General features: G+C 39.0%; 3 protein-coding genes and 1 long non-coding RNA gene across 6 annotated transcripts; 2 read left to right on the top strand and 2 right to left on the bottom strand.

Moving 5' to 3' along the window:
* Nucleotides 1–7: 7 nt before the first annotated feature.
* LOC111484558 lies at nucleotides 8–13,139 on the top strand. Its single transcript, XR_002718519.1, has 3 exons — nucleotides 8–99; nucleotides 758–846; nucleotides 13,128–13,139. It is a non-coding gene; the product is annotated as an uncharacterized LOC111484558 (long non-coding RNA).
* On the top strand, nucleotides 9,217–10,182 carry LOC111484508 (chitinase 2-like). Its single transcript, XM_023131142.1, has one exon. It carries the CDS (start codon nucleotides 9,262–9,264, stop codon nucleotides 10,180–10,182), a length of 921 nt encoding a protein of 306 aa, XP_022986910.1. The 5' UTR covers nucleotides 9,217–9,261.
* Nucleotides 9,220–11,603, bottom strand: LOC111484496 (cylicin-1-like). Of its 3 annotated transcripts, none has more exons than XM_023131127.1 (3): nucleotides 10,466–11,603; nucleotides 10,228–10,276; nucleotides 9,220–9,841 (listed from the first exon to the last, which is right to left on the bottom strand). In XM_023131127.1, the coding sequence occupies exon 1, from the start codon at nucleotides 11,574–11,576 to the stop codon at nucleotides 10,521–10,523; it is 1,056 nt and encodes a 351-aa protein (XP_022986895.1). In that variant the 5' UTR covers nucleotides 11,577–11,603; the 3' UTR covers nucleotides 9,220–9,841; nucleotides 10,228–10,276; nucleotides 10,466–10,520. The 3 variants fall into 3 exon arrangements, with proteins under 3 accessions (XP_022986895.1, XP_022986896.1, XP_022986894.1); XM_023131128.1 differs by having other exon boundaries at nucleotides 9,220–9,634; XM_023131126.1 differs by having other exon boundaries at nucleotides 9,237–10,276.
* LOC111484421 (phototropin-1-like) lies at nucleotides 12,391–22,507 on the bottom strand. The gene is made up of 23 exons (XM_023130993.1): nucleotides 22,488–22,507; nucleotides 21,234–21,944; nucleotides 20,890–21,072; nucleotides 19,013–19,104; nucleotides 18,607–18,910; nucleotides 17,788–18,001; nucleotides 17,632–17,702; nucleotides 17,449–17,555; nucleotides 17,315–17,364; nucleotides 17,083–17,187; nucleotides 16,129–16,188; nucleotides 15,959–16,048; nucleotides 15,760–15,836; nucleotides 15,560–15,644; nucleotides 15,390–15,470; nucleotides 15,057–15,160; nucleotides 14,934–14,983; nucleotides 14,365–14,471; nucleotides 14,144–14,266; nucleotides 13,933–13,984; nucleotides 13,728–13,840; nucleotides 12,863–13,003; nucleotides 12,391–12,741 (listed from the first exon to the last, which is right to left on the bottom strand). The coding sequence occupies exons 2-23, from the start codon at nucleotides 21,935–21,937 to the stop codon at nucleotides 12,631–12,633; spliced, it is 3,024 nt and encodes a 1,007-aa protein (XP_022986761.1). The 5' UTR covers nucleotides 21,938–21,944; nucleotides 22,488–22,507; the 3' UTR covers nucleotides 12,391–12,630.
* Nucleotides 22,508–22,791: the final 284 nt, after the last annotated feature.

Here is a 22,791-nt window from a genome sequence, read left to right as displayed (position 1 = left end):
ACATTCTCTATCACTTCTGCACCAGGAGATGACTATTTAAGTCTCCATATACTTAATCAAGGAGATTGGACATCCGAGCTCATGAACATATTTGAAAAGGTATACTCGACAATACTCCAAACTCGGATATGACAGGTTAAAAGAATATAATGTCTTAACCAGTTGAGCGTCAGCACTAGTTCTTCTATAAGTTTCTTAGAGGCAATATGTATTCTTACGTTAATTCTCTCTAGCACTGTTTTGGAGATTGGATACATTTAAGATGGTTTGGTTGAGATCTCACATCGGTTGGAGAGTAACCTCTCCTTAATAAACGCTTTTTAAAACTGTGAGGCTGACAACTATATGTAACGGGCCAAAACGGACAATATCTACTAGTGGTGGGCTTCGCTTGCTACAAATGATATCAGAGTCAGGCATCAGGCGGTGTGCCAGCGAGGACGCTGGTCTCCCAAGGGGGTAGATTGTGAGATCCCACATCGGTTGGAGAGGAACGAATTATTCCTTATAAGGGTGTGAAAACTTCTCTGTAACAAACAACAAACGTGTTTTAAAACTTTGAGGAGAAACCCAGAATGGAAAATCTAAAAAGAACAATATCTACTAACGGTGTAGTTGAGCTATTACAGTAATGTCCCATGAGATTTGGAGAAAAAAAAAAAAGCATCGAAGAGTCTTCTTGTAAAAGTGTCCATTTTCAAGTTTAGGGCATATTTTGATCCCTTTGTACACACTAAAACCAGAGGAAATTATGCAGGCATGTAGCGCTGAAGATAAAATGAAAAGAGGTGGAATAGTTAGACAAGAAACAACAAACGACTTGGGATCAAGGTGAGTGAAAACTATGTGTTGTTCTGAGGCAGAAATGCAAGCCACAAATGGAGCCCCAGCACAAAATTACAAGAATTATGACATTCTCTTGCTCATAGGCCTTGGAATTGGAGATACTCCAATGGTCATGTTAAGGATATTTAATAATAAATTATAGTTTACCGTATATATTATATTTGATATTTTATTATAAGACAAATATCTAATATTTGTCTTATTATCATTGGTATCTTTCCATTTATTGTTATTTCCATTTATTACTATTTCCATATCCTTGTAATTTATTTGATTATAAATAAGATAACTTTCACATCATTTAGGTGTCGTGGATTAATCAAACATTCATATGGTATTAGAGCCCTCTCGGTTTAACAACCCCGATCCTTTCTTTTCAATGACTTTTGAATCCTCTAATCTTCTTCTCCACCACCCCTGCTGGCTTTGACGCCGCAGGGGCAGTCTTCATGGTTGCCGTAGTCGGAGCCGATTGATTACTCTTCGGCTCCACCCTATTGACCTCTAAATCACCTTTCGTCATACTCTGTACATACAACCTCATCTTTTCCAACCCAATCGGTTTTCCCCTTGGCCAATATAGTCTCTCTCATTTTCTTCCCAATCAACCTTCATCCTTCACATAAACCCTGACCTAAACCTATCAACCTTTTGTAGAGATTTACCTTCGGAATCTGGGTGCCGCACTAGCCTATTCGCCAACCAAGTTGCCGCCGCCCTTCCTGCCAAAATTGGCTTCTTCGCCCGATGAGGCGACTCTTCCGACTGCCCTTCTCGCCAAAATTGGCTCCTTCGCCCAATGTGGCGACTCTTCCGGCTTCAACATTGTCTTTGTCCCTTGCTCTAGGTTTCCCCTTCTACTTCTTGGGGTTAGAAATATTCTCACCAGAGCCAAGGCAGCATCGCCGCTGAGCGGCGATCCCTCTGCAATTTTTGATGGCCAAGAACCGAGTTGTTAGCATCTTCATGAAAAGTGTTTCTCAACCTCTTTGAATTTTTCAGATTCAAGTTTCACGTTCGTTTAAATCCGACGCTTAGCTTGCGGTGGGGTGTTAAGGATATTTAATAATAAATTATAGTTTACCATATATATTATATTTGATATTTTATTATAAGGTAAATATCTAATATTTATCTTATTATCATAGGTATCTTTCCCTTTATTGTTATTTCCATTTATTACTATTTCCATATCATTGTAATTTATTAATCGTATCTTTCCCTTTATTGTTATTTCCATTTATTACTATTTCCATATCATTGTAATTTATTTGATTAACTTTCACACCATTTATGTGTGGTGGATTAATCAAACATTCACAGGTCAGCATTTTGATAGATCTATTAAACCACGTCAAAACAAATCCCCCACAAAACGTAAGTGTATATTGTTAGACGAACACGACTCTCCATAATGGTATGATATTGTCCACTCTAACCATAAGCTCTCATGACTTTGCTTTAGGCTTCCCAAAATGCCTCATACCAATGAAGTTAGTATTCCTCACTTATAAACCCATGATCATTCCCTAAATCAGCCGATGTGGGACTTTCATCATCCAACAATTATGATTACTATGATATAACATAAACGAGTATCGTATGTTTATTTATTTTAAATATATATATATAATTAAATGAAAAAAAGAAAGAAGAAAAGTGGAATATGTAGATATGGTGAAGAGTGTCAAATCTGATGGGGCATTGTGGAAAATAGCATGGTACCCATATTTGTTAAGGCATTGACTTAAGCCTGAAAGATTCTAAACCATTCCAAACCCTTCTTCCTAGACAGCCCTTAGCTGTTACTGTCTCTTCAATATTGTCTTCTATTCTGCACTCCACAGTGTTTTTTCTCTCTTTAAATTACCCGAATTATAAAGCATTCATCGAGGGCATGGAACCGCTAACATCCCCCACATTATAACTTGAGCGTTATTAGAGCCATGATCTTGATTTAGTTGTGCTGTGTGCTTCGAAGACAGGATGAAAGACTATTCGAGGGCAAACATCAAATACACCTTGTTCATAGCTAACGGTTTCTCGTACATATTTGACAACACCTTCAATAAATCTGACATTGTCTTCTCCTTGATGATATTGAACGCTACGTTTCTAGACAACATCAATCAAATCAACCCTAACGAGAAATATTGGTAAAGGTTTTATTTTGAGAGCACCGTCTAATTAGGTATATATATAGTTTCAGTTTACTAAATATAAAACACTAAAATGTTTTAAAATATAGTATAGAGAGATGGGACGGTAGTCAATTCTTCTTACCTGAATTATATGTTTTCAAAGCCGAGATTATTGTTTATTAGTTTTTTAATTTTTTTTTTTTCGAAAAATAAAACGAGATCGTATTTTATTTATTTTATAAAAATTATTATTATTATTATTATTATTACTTAATCAATTGCAATAAAAATTAACTAAGATTTATTATTATTAAAAGGGACATTACAAATTCAACAAAATAAGAAGGGTGAGTCAGAATGTGAAACGGCAAATCAGATTTTCCTTCTCCAAATTTTTACAATATTTATGACATTCATTTTAAGCCCTCACCAACCCTACTCGCTACTTACCCTACGCCACCCCCCCCCCCCNCCCACTATTTTTCTTGTAAATTAAATATTTATTTTTCACTAATTCCCCCATCCACCCTTTCCACTCCAGCCTTCTTCCTCCTTCACCCACCCCCCCTCACCGGAAACAGCTCCAACGTCCTCAGCGTCCCATTACCACATGTCGTCTCTGCATCCTCCTCCCCCACCGCCATCCCATCATCGCCACCGCCCTCCACCTCCGTCGACCGTCCCTCTCCACCCTCCCCCTGCATAAACAAAACCCGTAATTAAAATCATATCAAATTCCCCAACCCATATTGGTTAATTTAAAAATGATCGGTAGATTTTTATAAATCTCCGTACCTGAAAATGAGTTGGAAGCGGGAGTAGCGGCGGCAGGAACCGCTGCTGGTGGTGGTGCTGAAGAAAACAGTGAAAGAAATGATGGTCATCAAAACGTTGTCGTTTAATGAAGAAATGATGTTGCTGAAGCTGCTTATAAAGCTTCCTACGCAGCTTCTGGCGATCTCTAGCCTTGTGGTTTTGAAACCAATAGAACACATTCTTGCCTTCAATCTTTCCATACAAAGAAAGATGGGAAGTAATATGCTGAATCTGAGTGGCATTGGGAGTCTTAAGCCCATTTCTATAAATCTCCTCCAAAATCATCACTTGCTCGGGGGTCGGACACCACCGTGATGGGGTAGCCGCCGCCGCCGCCGGAGACATTTTTGAGGTATTTTTGTTGGTGGGTTTGTGGTGGTGGGTGTGGTGTGTGTGAGTATAAATAGAAAGAATTGTGGAGAGAGAAGATCCAGTGGGTAAAGAGGGAGAGGGACAAGGAGGATGGATGATGATAAAAGTGAAAAAAAAGGGCTAAAAAGTCTTAGTTTTAGAAGAAAAATAAAGGAAAGGCAGTGATGAAGGAGTGTCATGCTATGTTTCCCATGGAGAGGCATTCATCTCTAGATTTCACCCATTACGTACACTGTCAACCAAAATAAATAAATGTGTTTTTTTTTTTTTATAAATTTATTGAGTATAGTGTATTGGAAAGTAAAACCGAGACCATAACTTTATAAAAAATACTTAGAATCGAAATGGACCATTACTACGGTTAGATGATGAACGTCTGAGAAGGACTCGCCATGGTAAGTTTCGGCTAGCTTAGGTACAAAATTGTTTATGTGGACCACTAGGTCTTGCAAAAGCGAGAGGTATTGTTGGCTGGGCATGCGAGACGACATTGTTGAGGATGTGAAGACGTGCCTCGTGTGTCAATCGAACAAGGTTGAGCAGAACAGACTACGGGAGTATGTCTTAATTGTGTGGACTCACAAACAAAATGAAAGATACAAGACCATCCATATTCTTTAAATGGGTAAGACTCGTTTAGATTTTTTTTTTTTTTTAATAATATCTATTGCGAATGAATTTTGGAATTTATTATAGCGTATTGAAATAGAAGCCAGTTCGACGAGATCTAATGAATCTTCTTGAGAGGAAAGGGGTCGATCAAGAGAGATTTGGTAAGTTTGGATGTTCCACTTTCACGGCAGGAATTGACTCTACACCCCCATTTCGGTGCCCTACCCGACTCAAGTGTCTCGAACTTATTACCTCCTAAACTTTTTAAAAGTCAATTTTAATAATTAAGAAATGGTAAAAGATAATTAAAAAAAAAAAAAAAAAGGAGGAGGAGGAGTGTAAAAATAGGAAAAAAAGAGGGATTTAGAAGATGATTATGTCATCATCACCTCGTAATATGATTACCACTTTCTCAACGGAATGAACAAGACGGCCAGACACTTGGGACTTGGGCCTTCTCCTTCTTCTACTGTCAATCACTCCACCTGTACCCGTACCTAATCCCCACTCAGCCAATCAACACACGCCAACTCGGATGCCTTGCCAAATCGACGCTAATATTCCACCTCATCAATTAATTAAATTCCTCAAAATAAAAACTCAATTATTTTCCCCAATGGAAAACGTCGCGTATTGGATAAAGCAGTGCATCGACGTTCATAAATGCGAGGAGGGCCAGGAGGCAGCCAGCTCTGTCTCTCGAATAATCTCAGTCGTCCGTTTGTCGCCACGTCGCGACGATCGTCAACCAAGAAGGAGTAGGAGAAGGTTTAGCAAAACGACATCGCAGAGTACATTGTCTTCTTCCACCCCTTTTATTATTATTATTATTATTTTTTTTTTCCATCTTTAAAATTCCTATTCAACCTGCTCCTCCTGCCCACAATTTCAACGCATGCTTTTTTTTATTTATTATTATTATATTAAAATTATGTTATTTATTATTATTATTATTTTTAATATAAAGGACATTGGTCGGCCTGGCTCTCGAAAAACGACGAAGACAGCAATTCAAATCACTTGGGTAGAATGGTAATTTCGCCATCCTGAACTCTAGACAATGATCCTGGTCGAACTGTGTGGGCCCGGCCCACTTATATGATTCCGTGGGGCCCGTAAAACCTACCCTCTCGTGTGTCTCGACAAAGTGGATTAAATGTTTTATTTTTTATAAATAAAGTAGGGTTTTTAAAAATAAAGATTATGTGAAGAAGTGCAATACGACGTCGTGTAGTCTAATCAAAATGGAAGTGGGGGTCGTGTGTTTTGCATGGGATTGAATGGGTGATTGGACGGCTCCTTATGTCAACCAGGCTGTGGTCATCTCCTTCTGACCACTACCATTTCTCTCTTCCCCGTCATCATTTCGTAATTATAGTTTTTTTTTTTTTTTCCATCCCATTTTATTTATTTATTTATTTTTATGTACCTTTTTTTCTATTTAATTTTTTTTTTTAACAAGTTCCTCCACTTTCAAATTATGATTAATTGATTCAAAATAAATTTGAAATTTCTAAAAGTATATTAAAATAAAAAATAATCTTGAATTGTACCCACAAACTTTTAATATCTTCGTTAAAAAACAACCCTTGTAACATTTTGTGTAATTATATGTTCATATATATATATATATATATATTATTGTGTTAAATAATAATAATAAGAAGAAGAATGCAATAAAGTGGAGGTGGGCATGCATGGAGTGATTGATTGGGCAGGACGGAAAACAAGTCGGTCAGCTAACCCAAACAGGGCCGTACTGCGGTCAGGCCAAACCCATTCTTACCGCTCCCTAACCCTTTAGCTCCTACCTCTGAAACCTTCAATGACAGCTGCTTTAGACCATTAAAGATAAACCATAAATATGAGTTTCTTTTAAGTTTTTTAAAACTCGACTACTAATTAGAGTTTTTCATATTTTTATAAAAAAAATGTTTCATTTTCCTCTCTAATCAATGTGGAATCTTCCAATCCATTCCCTTTGAAGTCCACCGTCCTCGTTGACACTCGTTCTCATCTCCAATCGATATGGAATCTTACATTAGTTGGAAAGGAAAATGAAGCATTCTTTTGTAAATCTCTCCCTAATAGCGAAAAATTCAAAATGAAAAGTTTAAGAAGGACAATATTTATTAGCGATAATTTCATATGGTCGTGATCACTCTCGTCCCCCAACCACATCTAAGAAAGGTTTTTCTTAATGGATCGTGTCTTAGATTTATACTCGGATTGAAATGTGGGAGCGGAATTGGAATTGGAATTCTAAACATTACATTCATATTTATAAAAATGGATTGAAGAAGAAGAAGAAGATTGGTTGGGGAAGGATTTAAAAAGGGCAGAAAATGAGGGGGACAAAGGGGATTAATGATCAGTCACATCTAAGTACGTAAAAACAACAAAAGTAGTAAATATTCTGAATACAACTTTCCATCACCGTTCCACCAAATCTCTGCAATGGTCGGTCTGTTTTTTTCTTGTGTTTCTTATTATTGAAGTACCTAATAAATGCCCATCCAATTCCATTACTTACTTCCCCTCTCATCTATCTTTTTCAAAAATTCCCCTTTTTCCATTTTAATTTACTAATTTTCCTCGCCTTATTATTCATCATCTCAACCCAGGTTAGATTCTTAATTTAGTAAGAGTTATTATATTGAAAAAATATATAACCCGAACAATTAAGTTGGGTTTAAACAAATGTCCCAACCCGATCGAACTTAACCTATGAACACCTCTAATCTAAGCTCAAAAGTTTACCAATTTGATTATCTAATAAATTCAAAAGTTGGCGGATGCAGATACTTACAAGCTGAGCGTAAAGGCTGGAAGCACTGAATGAGGATTTGTTCTTCACTATCGCAAATCACAGCCTCTGGAAGCCAACGCTAATATTGTTCTTATAGCGTCTGGACAGATCACAAACGTTCTTCTTCACACAAAATCCGACCCCCAAAACGACGCCGTATTCTAAACATGCTCACCCGGCCTTACTCCACCGCACAACCAGCCACATTCGACAATTCCACCGTCGCCGGAATTTTAGCCAACCCTACCGCCCCCAAACGACACCGTATTTGCCGCGAACTTCACTGACAAATTCCGCAGCTTGGCCTACTCTGACATCCCGGCAAAAGTCCCCAAAGAGAGTCGACAAGCGATTCTTTTTCATAGTGGGCCTTGGAACGAGGCTGTGTAATCGCCAGCCGAATCGGGCTTGCAAGGGACCAATGGGCCGATGATTGCGAGCCTCTATAAATAACGTTTCCTTTGATTTGCTCAGGACGGCTCTTTTGCAGGCCCACTATTTGGGCCGGCCCAATGTAGTTTACACGGCTAACTTTCCCAACAGCCCAGAATTTGTTTTCAACTTCACGGGGACGGCGTTGAATAACACGAGGGTGAGAAATGGGACAAGGTTGTCCGCTTTAACACCCATGTGGAACGGTACACATTTCGAGCAGATATTGTTCGAGCAGATATTGTCCGATTTAACTTGTTACAAATCGTCATCCGCTTCACGGCTTTAAAATGAAATACAATTTTAAAACGCGTCGGTTAGAAAGAGGTTTCCACACCATTATAAAAAATGATCCATTCTTTTCTCCAATCGATGTAAGATCTCACAAAGATCCTCAAAAGTTCAATATTATCATTTTAAGGGATAGAGGATGGGTCGCTATTCACTTTCTTGCTAATAATCCATGTGGGGGCGCTTACATTTGGTAAAAAAAATGTAAAATTGTCTCTTCTCTCTACAAAGCATGGCTCAATAGGTTAAAACACGTGTTCTCGCAAACCCTATCCTCTAATCTAAGATCCAAATGCTCTTACATCGCAACAAATAACCTCCCTAAACCTTTTAAAATGAGTGCTGTTATAGGGCATTTAACTACCTAGCTGTGCCAATGAACAACAGCCAATAGACGTCAGTTCTGGCGGTGAATTCACTATTAACGCCAAACCCATCTAATACAATAACTCTTGATAGATGCCTGCTATGACACATTGCAGACTAATACCAAAAGAACAAACAAAATACATGAATTCCAAAGAACTACATATCATCATCCAATGGTCGAGAAATGTTTTCTTCAAGTTATAGAACGATGGTTAAAACCTAGAAACCTTTGTTTTCTACAAAATAATAACAAAAGTTCTTGAGATAAAACAAGACAAATGAGTTGCCTAGTAGCCATCCATTGCCAACTAGGATCTCATGTTTCTCCATTTCTACATCAAGAGTTTAAATATAACAACTCAAGCCCTTCGCAAGTAAATATTGTCTTATTTGGACTTTTTTTTTCGGGCTTCCTCTCAAGGTTTTTAACATGCTTTGCTAGGTGGAGGTTTCCACACCCTTATAAACAATGTTTCGTTTCCCTCTCTAACCAACGTGTGATCTCACATTAAATATATATGGAATCAAGGCTTTATAAATTGAAGAAGTGTCATCAAGCTTCAACCAATTATTATGGGTTCAGCTCAGATATTCTTCTTATTTTCATTTCTACAGTTGCTATTCCCCACACTTCCATCACTAGAGGCAACCCCGCTAGATAACACAAGACTATTCAGAGAATACATAGGAGCTGATGGCAATAACGTACGATTTTCAGACGTACCCATTCATCCCGAAGTCGAGCTCCACTTCATCCTCTCCTTCGCCATCGATTACACGGCTTCATCTTCTCCTTCTGCAACAAATGAAAAATTCAGAGTCTTTTGGGACGACCAAATCCTATCGCCTTCTTCTGTTTCTTCCATCAAGGCCCAGCATTCTAACATCAAGTTCGCCCTCAGCCTCGGGGGCGATACAGTAGGCAAACAATTTGCATACTTCAAACCTAAATCCATTACATCTTGGGTTAAAAATGCTTTCGAGTCCATATCGCGTATAGTGAAGGAGTATGATTTAGATGGGGTTGATATCGATTATGAACACTTCAAAGCACACCCCGATGTATTCACCGAGTGCATAGGGAAACTCCTGCTCCGTCTCAAACATCAGAATGTCATCTCATTTGCATCCATTGCACCGTTCGACGACGACGCTGTCCAATCACATTACTTAGCTCTGTGGAGGAAGTATGGAGATCTAATAGACTATGTCAACTTCCAGTTCTATGCCTATGGAAAAGGGACCACAGTTTCTCAGTTTTTGAATCATTTTGAGACCCAAACCTCAAATTATCAAGGTGGTAAAGTTCTAGCAAGCTTTGCAACAGATGGAAGTGGAGGTTTGACACCAGAAAAAGGGTTCTTCAAGGCATGCAGAACCCTTCAAAGTAGGGGCAAACTTCATGGCATATTTGTTTGGTCGGCAGATGACTCAAAGAAGAACAAATTTCACAATGAGATACAAGCACAAAACCTTTTGGCCAATACAGACTGATCAATCTCTTGATCAAATTGTATAAATAAGCATCAAATAATGTACCTTCTAAATTTTCTTTGCAAAAAGTTGCCTTTCACCCAGTTCTTCTTCCCTGTAAACATCAGAGATCAACAGGCTACTCATTCAAACAAATAAATCATTGACCAGAAGGGGTCAGGGGAAGGGTCCTAATGTCAAATTTTCACAAGAATGAACACAAAATTAGCTTCCTAAGCGATTGATAATACTTTTGGTATAAAGAATCAACATAGAAGGATGAAATAAACCATCAAGCAATTACCATTGATAGCAATTAGTAAACAGAAGCAAGAACTGTGAGTTCATCCGTCCTTGTCTCATAAATTTCCTTTTCTTCTCTTCGTACGCTGTTGTTCCTCAGACCCATCATCACCCCCTTCTTCCAAGTCTCGATTCTTCCTTTTTTTCTTCTCTTTCCTTTTCAACTCTTTGTCATCCAAAACTGGAATTTCCTCTTTCACCAGAGCTCCTCCACTGTTATTCTGAAAATCATCATCTTCTTCTTCCCTGTTCTTCTTCTTCTTCTTCTTCTTCTTTTTCTTCTTGCTCGACTCTGTTCCATCATCATTATCCTTATTTGTGCTCTTTTCCTCCTCGGCGTCTCTTCTTCTGTGACCTTCACTCTTTACTTGATCCTTATCGTCACCCAAACTCTTCTTGTCCACGTGCTTCTTTCTATCTTTTCCGCTTGCGATATTGTTCTCGACGAACTTCGCAGAAGCTTCAATTTCGCCATTGTTATCACTATTTCGCGATTTACTAGAACTTCGCCTGGCTCCAGCCTTATGTTCATCATCTTCAATCTTAGCATATCTATCCTCGCTCTTTTTCTGGTGCTTTTTTCCTTTTTTCTCAACTGCTACAACGCTCTTATCTTTATCACTTGATTCTACATCCATCTCTACTTTTCGGTTAGGTTTATCTTCAATTTCAGTCTTCAAGTCCTCGACCTTTCTCTTTCGATATTCACCCGATGCATCCTCAAAATCACCATTCCCACCGCTTTCCTTTTCCGCCTTCCCATCCTCAGATTGGACATTGAGACTCGTCTTACCACTTTTTCCATCTTTTGCTCTTAGATACAGGGGATTTTTCTTCTCGCCGTCTTCGATCCATTGTGGATTATCTCTGGCAGCCTCTGGATCGTTTGAAGCCTCGGATCCGTGATGCCGGTGCTTCCGATCGGACCGCGAAGATTTCAGCTCCTTGTGGAGCTGCTTTAACTCGTTGAAAGAGGCGGAGGCGCGTCTCAGATAGGCGCAGATTGCTTTCGAAGCGCCATTGTCGACGGAGAGAAAGGAGGAGAGAGTGGACGCCGCTTTTGAGATAGAGATTGGCTTCGAAGAAACGATACTTCCGGTGACGGTCTTCATCGCCCCTCCCTGGCGTTTTAGGGTTTAAGGGAAGAAGGAAATATAATGCGTTAGTGATTAACTTTATATATTATATATTAGCGACTAATATCATTTTATAAATCTTTATTTATGACACAAAAAACGTTATATCAATATTTATTTTTACCTATAGCAAATTTGTAAATGTGGCCATAAGTCTTGTCACGCATATATAAAAATTTAATAAAATAATTTTTTTTTCTTATTTCTTACTTGAGAAAAAATAAAAATATATAATAAGTTTAAATACTTATTATTTATATTATTCGTTAGTGACTTTTTTTTTTTTTTTTTCATATCATCAAATTTTTTATGACATGATCAAAATATCGATCCACCTTGATGTTGATGTCATATTTATGAGTGATTTTTTCCTTAGTTCAATAAATCTAAGAAATAATCAAACGTTTAAATGAGTATTTTATCTACAAAATTGTATCTAAATTTATTTAGTAAATTTTTATCTTACTAATTTACTTATTATTAGAAATAATCAAGTGAGTCAACTGCTATTAAACTATGCTCAAGTTGATAATAATTTACATCTCATTGTTTCGGTTTTAATCAATTCTATCATGCTTTATGTGATATAGCCCAAAAGATATTGTAAGATTTTTATACGTTAGTTATATTCTATTTAATTAGAAGTCTATTAATTCATTATCAACTTGAGCATAGTTTAATAGCTGTTGACTCACTTGAAGTCAAAAGGTTGACGGTAGTCGAAAAAAATAAAAATATATTTATTTATTTATTTTTAATTTTACAGGGCATAAAAGTCAACAAATGACAATGAAAAATAACCCAGAGCAACAAAATTATTAAAAAAAGGAGGCATAGGGGATTATTTCACCAACCACCATTACATTACAACATTTCTTATTACATTGGGCAAAAAGATTAAATAAGCACTAAAAAATTTAAAGCTTTGAAGCCAAACAAAATTTCACATGCTAAAGAGATCCAACGGTCCACAATGCTGCAGAACTAGGAAGGTGATTTTGATCAGAACCAACAAGGAAACTTGTGATCATCAGAACACACTGAGGTCAAGAGCTTTTACATCCAAAACTGGAGCTTTATTATTAGCATCTTTTTCGGGTTCGACGGACTGGAAAAGAGACGCTTCGAGCTCGGGAGGATGCTGAAAAATAACCAGATATGTTATGAAATGAAGCTTCTCCATGAACATGATGACAAAATATTCAATATTTTCATCAGTAGAAGGTAAAATAAGCTCTTTTGATATTGTGTTTGTAGTTTACCATGCATCGAACGAGCGCCCAATTAACGCCTCGGAAGAAAGGATGTCGTTTGATTTCATTTGCTCCTTCTCGAGAACCCAATCGGTTTTTGGCGTCTCTATGCAGTAACCTACAGATTAACTGCTTCACACTGAGACTAGCCTGAAACATAAGAAAATAGAAAGAATTAATATATTCCTATAAAAAGGAGAGAAGATCTATGTAACAATCCAAGCCCACCACTAACAGTTATCGTCTGTTATCGTCTCTTATGCATTGTCGTCAGCCTCATAGTTTTAAAAAATGCGTATATTAGAAAGAGGTTTCCACACCCTTATAAGGGGTGCTTCGTTCCCCTCTCCAACTGATGTGGGATCTCACAATCCACTCCCTTAGAGGCCCAGTATCCTCACTGGCACACCGCTCGGTGTCAGGCTCTGATACCATTTGTAACAGCCTAAATCCACCGCTAACAGATATTGTATGCTTTGGCTTGTTAGGTATCGCTATCAACCTCACAGTTTTAAAACGCGTCTATTAGGGAGAGGTTTCCACAACCTTGTAAGGAGTGGTTCATTCCCCTCTTCAACCCATATAGGACCTCACAATCCACCCCTCTTAGGGGCCCAGCTTCCTCGTTGGTACACCGTCCGGTGTCAAGCTCTGATGTCATTTGTAACAGCCTAAATCCACCACTACTAGCAAATATTATCTGTTTTGACCCGTTACGTACTGCCGTCAATCTCCCAGTTTTAAAACGCATCTGTCAAGGAGATGTTTTCACACCCTTATAAGGGATGCTTCGTTCCCCTCTCCAACCGTATGGGACCTCACATTCTATATTAGGAACAGCTAGTAAAGGGTCAGATACTTTGAAAGTCTTTACCGATATACTTCTTGGAAACTTAAGATCCTTGTGAAGAATGTTAGCGAAAGTCTTTTGCCTTGTCTTCCCTCTAAAGGGTGTGTAACCATAGAGCATCTCATATAGAAGGATACCTGAATTATAAGCCATAAGGGAACACAAGTAAAGGGAATTCAAATATAATCCTCAAATACTTTCAATAAGAAAAGAGCATAATGAAAATTACCCAAAGCCCACCAGTCCACTGCACTGGTATGGCCAGCCCCAGTAATAATTTCCTGCAAGAATTCAACACCAAAAACGATATAGAACTCGACGAGTTACACATTCATAACACGTAAAAACGAGAAAAAATCAGAGTTGAAGTTTCGTGAAATGAACAAATGTTATAGTATTTGTGGTTCTGGAGTCAAAGTTTGGCGTTTGCTAATACAAACCGGTGCTATGTACTCTTCGGTTCCGACAAAGGAGTTCGATGCTCGCATAGGTTCGGCCATAAAGACGGGAGCCTGTTGAGCTCTTGATTGTTTTTTCTTCTCATTTGTTGTTGGAAGCAAAAGCTGCAGAATTGCAGAATTCACATCAAGAGAAGTCCTATGACTTGTAAATGAAAACTTTACACTCTTCAAATATAATTGATGTTGAACAATTGGGATACCTGAGGTTTACAAGACGTCAAACATGACAAGTCAAAATCCGTCAAGGCAACGTGTCCATTACCTTGTAGTAGAACATTCTCGGGCTTCAGATCCCGGTAAATTATCCCTGAAACGACACGTAAAATTCAGAGCAAGAAACTTGAAGGGTCACTTTTCACTTTCTCTATCACAAGCGGTAACAACCCACACCCACCACGAGCAGATATTGTCCTCTTTGGGATTTTCCTTTTGGGCTTCCCCTCAAGGTTTTAAAACGCATTTGCGAGGAAGAGGTTTCCACGCTCTTATTAAAAATGTTTCGTTCCCTCTCCAACCGATGTGGGATCTCACAATCCACCCCCTTCGAGGCCCAGCGTCCTCATTGGCACTCGTCCAGTGTTTGGCTTTGATGCCATTTGTAACAACCCAAGCCCACCGCTAGCATATATTGTCCTCTTTGAGCTTTCCTTTCCGTATTCTCCCCAAGGTTTTAAAACGGGTATGTTAGGGAGAGGTTTTCACATTTTTATAAAGAATATTTTGTTCCCCTCTCCAACCGATGTTGGATCTCACACAAACCCGACCTTACCTTGACAATGAAGGTACTCCAATGCGATGACAACTTCAGCAGCATAAAACCTACATTCATTGGTCATTTTACATCAGTGAGACATAATGAGTGTTAGAATGCCATGATTTGGCTTAATGTTACCTCACAGCATCTTCCTTCAAGACCTTTGTGGGTTGTCTGTCCAAAAGCAGAAACAGCTCTCCACCAGGACAGTAATCAGTTATAAGACAAACATGTGTTTTTGTCTGCAAAAGAGCTCAAACTTTAGAATTTAATTTATCAGACCATAAAAACGATCGAGAACATTATAACGAAGAAGCTACCATTGAAAAGACCAAAGGAACGGGGGAAACAACTACCTATACTAAAGCACAAGCTAATACGAGCCAACCAGAAGAAGCAAGGCTTAACCATTTCAGTAAGAAACGCCGATAAACATACATTAATTTTTTTGCATATATCGAACTGCCTAACCTGAAACGAAGCGTATAATGCAGGAAGAAAAGGATGATCCAACATGTCGAGTATTTCCCTCTCGGCGCAAGCTCGATGCACCTGAACGTTTTAAGGCCTCGTTCGTTACCGAAAGCCAAGTGAAACGTAATAGAATTTCTAACATGAACCAATGAAAATGTATTCAAAACCTTGTTACGGTTGAGCATTACACCCTTATCCATTGCCTTCATTGCAAAAAATTGATCAGTTCCACACAGTTCTACCAAATGCACGCTGCAGCCAACAATGTAAACAACGATTGGTGCTTCCTTATTGATACCAGTTGGCTAAAATAATGGCGATCGATTCAGAACACGACCGATAAAAACGGGATAGAAACAACACAAACCTGCCAGTATCGCCAGATCCCAAAGGTTTAACTGGCTTGAAATGTTTCAGTTCTATCTGTTCTCCGCTGTCTAAAATCTGTAACAGAAGAGGACAACATCTGTTAACGATAGCCGAAATTGTGAGCCTCATAAACAGATTACTACCAGTATTTCATGTTTCTTTGTTCCCTTTTATATATTTTTATGTAAAAACATTACCTTCTGGATAGCTTTCCAGGAAGGACTGTCCTTTCTGTGAGGTTTAGGTTGAACCATCTTAGAATGATTTGCCCATAAATCTTCTGGTGTCTGTAGGTTGAAGAAATTTCTTGTGAGAAACAGAAAGAAACTTCAAATTGTTACAAGAAATGCATAAGGATTCATCGTACCAAATTGGCGTCGGGAAGTTCTCGAGCTGCCAAATCAACATTTTCTGCAGTTTCTTTTATCTGGCAGTGGAAAGTGAGCAACGTCACAAAATGGTAAACTCTATTTAGTTCAATGAAATACATGTCATTAAGAGATCCCATATCGATTAGAGAGGGGAACGAAACATTCTTTATAAGGATATGAAAACCTCCCATAACATACATGTTTTAGCTGAAAGGGAAAGTCTAAAAAGGACAATACATGTTAGCTGTGGACTTGGTCTGTTACAAATGATATTAGAGTCAGACACCGTGCGGTGTGCCAGCGAGGACACTGGGCTCCGAAGGGAGGTGGGATTGTGAGATCCCACATCGATTGGAGAGGGAAACGAAGTATTCTTTATAAAAAGTGTGGAAACCTCTCCCTAGCAGACGCATTTTAAAACCTTGAGGAGAAGCCCAGGAGGGAAAGCCCAATGAGGACAATATCTGGCCATGAGCTTAGGCTGTTACAAATGGTATCAGAGCTAGACACCGGGCGGCGTGCCAGCGAGAACGTTGGGCCTCGAAAGGGGGTGGATTGTGAGATCCCACATCGATTTGAGAGAGGAACGAGCGTCAGCAAAGACACTGGATCCCGAAGAGGGGGGATAGTGAGATCCTACATCGACTGGAGAGGGGAATGAGTGTCAATGAGGACGCTAAGCCCCGAAGAGGGGGGATTGTGAGATCCCATATCGACTGGAGAGGAGAACGAGTGCCAGCGAGCACGTTGAGCCTCGAAGAGGGTGGAATGTGAAAATCTCTCCCTAGTAGACATGTTTTAAAAACCTTGAGGGAAAGTCCGAAAGGAAAACCCCAAAGAAGACAATATCTACTAGCGGTGACCTTGGTCTCTTACATTTCATGTGCAAGACTAAATTCCAAATGCAGAGAATCTTAAAGCGTGACGATGTTCATATAGAAACAACCAACCAATTTTTCGCCGTGCTTCGCAGTAGTTTCCGGTATGCAATTGCTTAGTGGTTCGACATGCTGACTACCATCGAGTTGAACTCCAATGAAATACTGAACTTCTCCCTGTTAGCAAAAGCAATCACTTATCTTTTTCGGCTCAAAACCACGGCCATGTTACTCATAAAACAGCCTCTCGAAATTCGACCAATACGAGATACGTATTAAAAGTTAAAAAGTTGGAGAAGTGTACCTTCTGGTCACGCATAGGTTGTAGATGAAACAGGTTCCAAAACTTCTTACCTGAATTGAGATTCATTAAGCAAAAAACAAGTCTTAAAGAACACTCAAACAAGCATCATAGTACTTAACGAAGAACAAGCATACCACTTTTTGTGTAGTTAATAAGCTGCACGGTAACTTCGGTTTGATTGTCGATGGCATCTCTTATTTTCTTGACGGTCGCTCGATCGGTTTCGGGACCTTGCAGAAATCTACAACATATCCAGAATAAGAACAGATATTGTAATGTTCATTCAACTAAAACTTACATAGGAAGTATGAACATGCCTGCAATTTCTTCCCAAGATTTCTTCTCTACTGTACTCGGTTAGCTCCAGGAAGCTATCAGAAGCAAAGATCTGAATATGGATAATAAACACTTAACTTCCTTAATGCTTTCGTTACATAAAACCGACACGGTAAGAGTTGAAGTAAGGATCTTACAATGGGATTGTCGGGCAATCTAGGATCGGTAATGACGAAGTTTTTCTCTATACGTTCGAGGGTGGTAGCTAAATCAATACCCTTCCTCATTTCCCTCTGCCTTACTTTGTCGTCGACACTATCTGGTCTATCGTCGTCATCGGTGTCGTTATCATCATCGGAACCATCTTCAACGTCGATGCTATCAACATTTGATTGACTTTTCCTCATAATCCTTGATCATAGAAAGAGATCATATTAGAAACTTTTCAGTCTAGATTATTCGAACTCACAAACATATAATTTATTAAAAGAGTTCAATTAATTCAATTTGGATCTAACTAGTTCATTTGAATCACTATACCTTCCAATTTTCAAATTTAGTTAATATATTTTTACTCGCTGGACCTACGGAACAAAGGTGATTTTATTCATGCTTCAGACAATTCGGCTACCTGTCCTTGTGAGAATCTCAAATTGTCTCTCTAAACTAGATCGAGTCTTTCCTAGCCTCTTCCTTATTATCCCCTACTTATTTTCGGGTTGGGTTCAAGGTTCAAGGTTCAAACACCCTTCTCCTCTACTCGTTACCTATTAGTTGTTCTTTTCGAATTTGGTTTTGCATTGTTGGGGTCTTTCTTATTTAGGCTGTAACTTAAAAGAAGTGCTTGTCTAAACGTTTTGCATCTATTTCAGCTTGATATGGACCCAGCCCTGAGATTGTCATACCATTAGTAAGCAATATTTAAACTTTTATTTTTTAAAAGAAAAATAGTAAATAAATATAAAAACATATATTATTTTAGGCGAAAAAAAAAAAGGAAAAAAAAGAAACCGTACCCCATAAATGAACGACGGCTAGACTTCTTGGGTTTCTTGTCGGGAACCTCATTGATACGCCGCATCGACCTTCGACTTCCTCGTCCAGTTGAAGCTGCAGCGCTCTCTGACTTTCGCCTAACCATACCAGTTTCAAATCTGTCGCCGTCATTATCACCGCCGCCGCCGCCGCCGGATTTTCTAAATAGCCGACGGTTCATAGATTCACTTAGAGCCCGAGGCCTAGACTCACTTAGAGACCGAGGCCTTTTCACCGCCTGCACAAGCTCCGTTACCGAGCTGGTAGCCATCTCCTTCTGACGTGCTGCAACAAAATTACCCAAATTTGATCACTTTTACACCCAAATTCACATTTTTTATGCATTCATGTAAAAGATCATAAAGAAGTTGAAAGGAAGGGCAATACCGTCATAACGAATCAAGGATTCTGGCAAGCCATTGGGACGGACCATCTTATCTTTGAACCCCTCTGTGTGTTTGCTCACCTCCACTTGCATTCTGCCACATCAGTAAACCCATTAAAAAAAATTAAAGACTAATTAAACTCAAAAGTTCGTGAACTTTCGATCTTGTATCTAATAAGTTATTGAGTTTTAAAGGTGTTTGAAAAAGTTATCGAACTTCCAATGTAGTGTCCCATAAAATTGAACTTTGTGTCTAAGAGAACCTAAAAGTTTAATAACTAATTTTCAAAATATTAGATTCATTGCCGAATCCATGTGGTATAATTGAAAGAAGTTGACCTTCTTACTTCTCTCATGTTACAATCCATTTTTGACCAAGCCCCCTTTCTCCTCTATCCACAGAAACAAAATGGAGGACTAGTGCCAACAGTTCATCACGGAAGAAAAGTGTAACAGCTCAAACCCGTCGCTAGCAGATATTTGTCCGCTTTGGCATGTTACGTATTACTGTCAGTCTCATAGTTTTAAAACACGTCTACTAAGGAGAGGTTGTCACACCCTTATAAGAAATGTTTCGTTCCCCTTTCTAACCAATGTGGGATCTCACAATCCACCCCTCTTGGGGGCCTAGCATCCTCGCTACCACACCGTTTGGTGTCTGGCTCTGATACCATTTGTAATAGTCCAAGCCCACCACTAGTAGATATTATCTGCTTTGGCCCATTACGTATCACTGTCAGCCTCACGATTTTAAAACGCGTCTATTAGGGAGAGGTTTCTATACCCTCATAAAAAATGTTTTGTTCCTCTATCGAACGGACGTGGAATCTCAGACGGTGAAGATTTAATGAAGAGAGAAGAGGGAGAGGCCCACATTCTATCACAATTGAATCAACAGGCAAGAGAACAATACAAATTAAAAGAAAAGTTGGGAAGAAAATTATTAAAGGGGCTTGGGAGAATGCCCACTTCATGTTCATCATGTGATATGTTTTTGTAAGTTGTAGCACAGATCAAACTCATTCATAATAAAAGGTACTTGGATTTTGGGATGCCCCATATGCCAAAATCTTCCCTTCATAACACATACATCCTACACACACACATTGCTTCCTTATTTCATGGCTTTGGAATTGTTTTTTTCCCATAATTGACTTCATTTCTCCCTCCCAAAAGTACACTCTCTCGTGAGTTCATATCCATAACTCTGCCCTACCTATCTATTATCATGCCTATATCACCTCAAAAACTTTTCAAATTATCAATGAATTACCGATGAATTGTAACAGTCTAAGCCCACCGTGAGTAGATATTGTCTACTTTGACCCTTACGTATCGTCGTTAGCCTCACGGTTTTAAAATGCGTCTGCTAGGGAGAGGTTTCCACAACCTTATAAGGAATGTTTTGTTCCCTCTCCAACCAATGTGGGATCTCACAATGGGCGGTGTGCCAGCGAGGATGCTAGCCCCCAACGGAGGATGGATTGTGAGATCCCACATTTGTTGGAGAGGGGAACGAAGCATTCATTATAAGGGTGTGGAAACCTCTCCTTAACAGACACGTTTTAAAACTATGAGATTAACAACGATACGTAATGGGTCAAAGGATCTGCTAGCAATGGACTTAAGTTGTTACATTAGTGAACTTTTATCCCTCTTATTGGACCTGCCTTTGACTTAGACTATGTGCTTAACAAAGTGTTTGTTAAATTACAAATATAACCCTGTTCGTGTATATTTGGATCCACAACTTTCAAAATTATAAACATAGTCTTAACCTTTTTAAAATTCATGAATCTACCCGACACAAACTCCAAAATTCAAGGACTAAACTTGTAATTTAATCCGTGGATATAAACAGGGAGATATAAGGACTAACCCAATAAATTTGAGAACCTTGCCGTCATCATCTTTGATGGGTGAAATTGTAAGAAGATTCCAAAAAGGGGTCCCATCTTTCTTGTAATTCAACAACCTCCCACAGTAACTCGTCCCAGCTTGTAAACCCTCCCGGATCTTGGCCACATCTTCAGGGTCTGTGTCTGCACCCTGTAAAAATCGACTGCAAATCCAAAGATTTATAAGTTCCCAAATAACCCTTTTATAATTTAGTATCAATTTCTTTCTAATTTGCTTAATTATTCTGCAATTTCATAATTATTACTTCAATTTAAAGAATAAATTCAGCAGAAATTTGCATATAAACGTGTTGAAAATGGATACCAGTTTCTTCCGATGACTTCCTTGGAGGTATAGCCGGTCATTTTGAAGAATCCGGCGCTGGCGTACATAATCGGATAATCAGGTTTCGTAGCATCAGAAACCACGAATGTTTGTTGAAAAGTCGACAGAGCGTCTTTCAAATCCTCGGAGACTCTAGGAAACCCCCTTTCTCTTCCCCCTTCTTCCGACATGTCGCCCGAACTTCGCACCGAGTTATTGGAAGCTCTCCTCGAATTCTCTTGTTTGATATTCGGTTCATCGCCGCCGGAAGTTCGAACTCCGACTCCTTGAGGCTTTCCCGTCTCCGTATCGGTTTTCAGTACCAATCCCCACTCGGCAGCGCGTAAAGCTGCGGAGCCGACTTCGTCCGCCGATTGCGGCTTTTCTGACGGCGGTTTGTCGCTGAGAATCGCCGAGATGGTTTTCTGGACGACCGGCGATGAAGGTTGTGGTGGAGCGTTTGAGTCCTTGAAGGCCATCCATGACGTTATCTCGTCGCCGGTTTTACTCGACGGTTTAGCGGCGAGTTTGGCCGAGTCCGGCTCCGCCCAACTGGGGCACGTTGGGTTCGCTCGAGAAATGGAGTTGATCGAATGGGATGAGTACGTGGCCGAGGGATTGAAAACCTCTAGCGATCCTCGCGCGTCCCGAGGAAATGGCGCGAGAGGCGAGGAGTTTGACGCTGGTTTATCCAACGGTTCCATTAGGTCTCTGCATGAACCTCACAATATCAAATTGTGAAATTATATATATAAATCATAATTTTCTTACAAACCTTATCCACTTTAATTCAAAATTTAATTAATTACACGTAAAAATCATTTTATCATCTAAAAATAATTTAAAATTCAAAAAAATTTAATCTTAGATATTATAGCATTTTAAGTGCAGAGTCCATGTGGACTAGTCATGAAACGGTAGGGCATAGACAAGACAACGATATTTTGTTGATTGATGTACGACAAATTATGTAAATTAAAAAGATATTATGATCATTAAGAAAAAACCCGTCTTGTGTAGTGCCAACCCGAACACCTCAATTAATCTATTTCTAGCTCTTGATGAAGGGTATTATTGTAAAATTTATATATTATTTCCAAAGAAACGGGATATGAAATGGTATTACAACGATCTAAAACGAAAAATTTAGTTCATCACGTCGTTTTAAATTCTAATATTTATTTATAATTCATAAATGAGAAAAATAAAAACAAATATTATTTTGTTTCATTATTTAATATGAGGATGGCTTACCTCGGAGAAAGCTGGTTGAAAGTGGAAGGGAGAGATTGGAGGGTCAAAAGAATTGGAAGAAGCGGAGAAGAGCGGCGGTGGGGAGAACGGAGAAAACGGGACTTTTTAAAAGCGCCTTTTGGAATAAAATAAAAATGAAGGATTGAAAGAATGAGTGGAAAAGGTTAAGGCTCTCCCATTCCTCAAAGGACCCCCAAATATGCCACATGCTTCACAAATTTCCATGCACCGTGAATTGTATCTCGGTTTCATGTACTCATTACTCTCGAACTCGAGTTTACGGGAAGTTTTTATTATAATATGA

This window comes from Cucurbita maxima, unplaced genomic scaffold, assembly GCF_002738345.1.
Source record: "Cucurbita maxima cultivar Rimu unplaced genomic scaffold, Cmax_1.0 Cma_Scf00009, whole genome shotgun sequence".
Taxonomy (NCBI): Eukaryota; Viridiplantae; Streptophyta; class Magnoliopsida; order Cucurbitales; family Cucurbitaceae; genus Cucurbita; species Cucurbita maxima.
This window is presented reverse-complemented; position numbering and strand designations above follow the sequence as displayed.